The 2,336-nt window shown below is 38.4% G+C and overlaps 1 protein-coding gene across 1 annotated transcript; it reads left to right on the top strand.

Annotated features, from left to right (window-relative positions):
* The first annotated feature begins 387 nt into the window (after nucleotides 1-387).
* LOC135430730 (cytosolic non-specific dipeptidase-like) lies at nucleotides 388-2,036 on the top strand. The gene has a single exon (XM_064685501.1). It carries the CDS (start codon nucleotides 458-460, stop codon nucleotides 1,955-1,957), a length of 1,500 nt encoding a protein of 499 aa, XP_064541571.1. The 5' UTR covers nucleotides 388-457; the 3' UTR covers nucleotides 1,958-2,036.
* Nucleotides 2,037-2,336: the final 300 nt, after the last annotated feature.

The raw sequence follows: 2,336 nt of genomic DNA, 5'->3' as shown, positions 1-2,336 counted from the left end.
ACAAATTGAATTTTCAACAACGAAATATCTAGCATTGCTAGGATTATTGACTAAAAAAGTATATAAAAAGGTTGTGACTGGATAGTGGCGTTGGCGGCTATTAATACACAACCTTTTGCTTTTAAGGGTTATAGTCGTGAATAATCATGTGAGGAGGCCAAAATTAACGATCACAAATTATTGAAAACTGTAGTTTTAAGTGATGATACTTCACGAGGAGTGACGATATTACATTTAGATAAAGACACGCTGGGTTGAATACTTTCATAATAATAAAAAGCTTATTGGAATAGACCGACAGTCCGACTTATTTTGTTATCCCCTATCTACGGTACCTGGAACAAATAATTTGTATTATATTTTGAATCAGAGGCTTTAAATTTTTTTTAATCATTCACTCTCTATGTAAACGTCTAAATTTATTGTTTATTTTTGTGTTTGTGATATTCTCCTAGCTATGAGCCAGACTTTTAATATATCAACAGAATATACACGACCAAAACAGTTACTAACAGTTCCAAATAACCCAATGAGCCGCCTCTTTGAAATGGTATTAATCAAGCGTGAATGCTACATTAATGATTTATGGGAACTTGTGGGCTACGAAACAGTATCTACCCGTGAAGATACACGCAATGAGCTGGAGCGCGCAATAGAATGGCTTCTTAAACGACTGGCTGCCTTAGATGTTGTAGCCTTTGGTGAGCACATGGGTATGCAAATATTACCTGAGTGCTTAAAAATCATACGTATGCCCAAAGTTATTATTGGAGTTCTTAAGCATTGTGCAGACAAGCCAACTATTCTAGTGTATGGTAACCTTGATGTGGAGGAAGCATTATTAGATGACGGTTGGGTTACAGATCCATTTGTCATGGCGGAGATTGGAAACTATTTATATGGGCGAGGTGTGGCCCTAGATAAAGGACCACTTATGTGCTGGCTAAACGCTGTTCAAGCATATCGTGATGCTGGCTTGCGACTTCCTATTAACTTAGTGTTTCTTATTGAAAGCATGGCGCACAGCGGCAGTCTTGGCCTGCAGGATGTTTTACAGCAGCGTATCAGTTTTTTCCGCGAGGTATCCTGTGTTGTAATGGCTACACGACGTTGGCAAAGCAATGTTACACCATGTATTGTATATGGTTCTAGAGGATTGGTATACTATCATTTGGAGGTTGAATGCGCCAATCGGTCTTTAAGTAGCTGTGAGCACTCTGGAACCTTGTTTGAGGCACTTCCGGATCTATTTTATTTGCTAAGCTCGCTGGTTGATTGTCAAATGCACATTCTTTTTGAAGGAACGCTGGAATCATTACAAATAGATAGAAATGTTTTTCGCTTCACAGAATTCAATTATCACGAGTTTGGTCAGAGTCTTGATGTCCAAGACCTGCCGCATCAAGCACAAAAGCAGGCGGCGTTGGCTGAGAACTGGGTCACGCCTCATTTATCAATACATGGAATTGAAGGTGCTAATGCCGAGAACAATGTACGTTTTATCATCCCACATAAAGTGACTGGAAAATTTTCAATTTCGATGGCACCCAATCAAAATTCTGCGCAGGTAACCCATGCTTTGCAGCAGCATCTTGGAAATGTGTGGGTACGAAGAAATTCTCCCAATAAAATGAAATTATGCGAAAAGTTAGTAATACCCTCTTGGAACGGTCGTTGCGATAGTCCTGAATACAAGGCTGCTTTTCGCGCCATGACTCAAACTTACGAAATGAATCCCAACTTTATTCGCGATGGTGGTGCTCTTATGGCTCCTTCACTGTTTCAACATTATTTACAGAAGAATGTGTTAGTTTTGCCTATTGCCAAGAACGATTGTGGAGGTTCTCCTGTCAACGAAAGAATAAGTACACAAAACTATATTATGGGTGCTCAGCTTATGGCCGCATTTATGTGGGAATATGGAGAAAGTTTTCATCAAGTGGAGGATATTAAATAAGATTTACTGATTCGCTACAAAATACATTTTGTGCTAAGATAAATATAAATAAGGGATATCCCTCTGTTGAGTAACTCCATAGCTGTAGCTATTTTTAATTGAATTTTTGGGTTGAAGGTATAAAAAGACAAACAAAAAAGATTCCAAAGGGAGTTAGAAGGGGGTCTTGTGAAAATTGAAACACTGCAAAATGCTGAACAGAAATTAAATAACAGTATCTTGTACAAAATCTTGTTTTTATCAAATTCCCTCCACAAGTCACCTCCCATTATAAACAGGTTATTTGTCCAATGTAATAAATGCATAGTAAGCCTAATAACGCATGTAATGATTGCCTAAATGCATTTTGTAGGCTCGGGCTGAGTAAATCAGCTGTTCG

Source organism: Drosophila montana, unplaced genomic scaffold (assembly GCF_035044405.1).
Source record: "Drosophila montana isolate Dmon_TW-CO22-7 unplaced genomic scaffold, ASM3504440v1 contig_3079_1, whole genome shotgun sequence".
NCBI lineage: Eukaryota > Metazoa > Arthropoda > Insecta > Diptera > Drosophilidae > Drosophila > Drosophila montana.
This window is presented reverse-complemented; position numbering and strand designations above follow the sequence as displayed.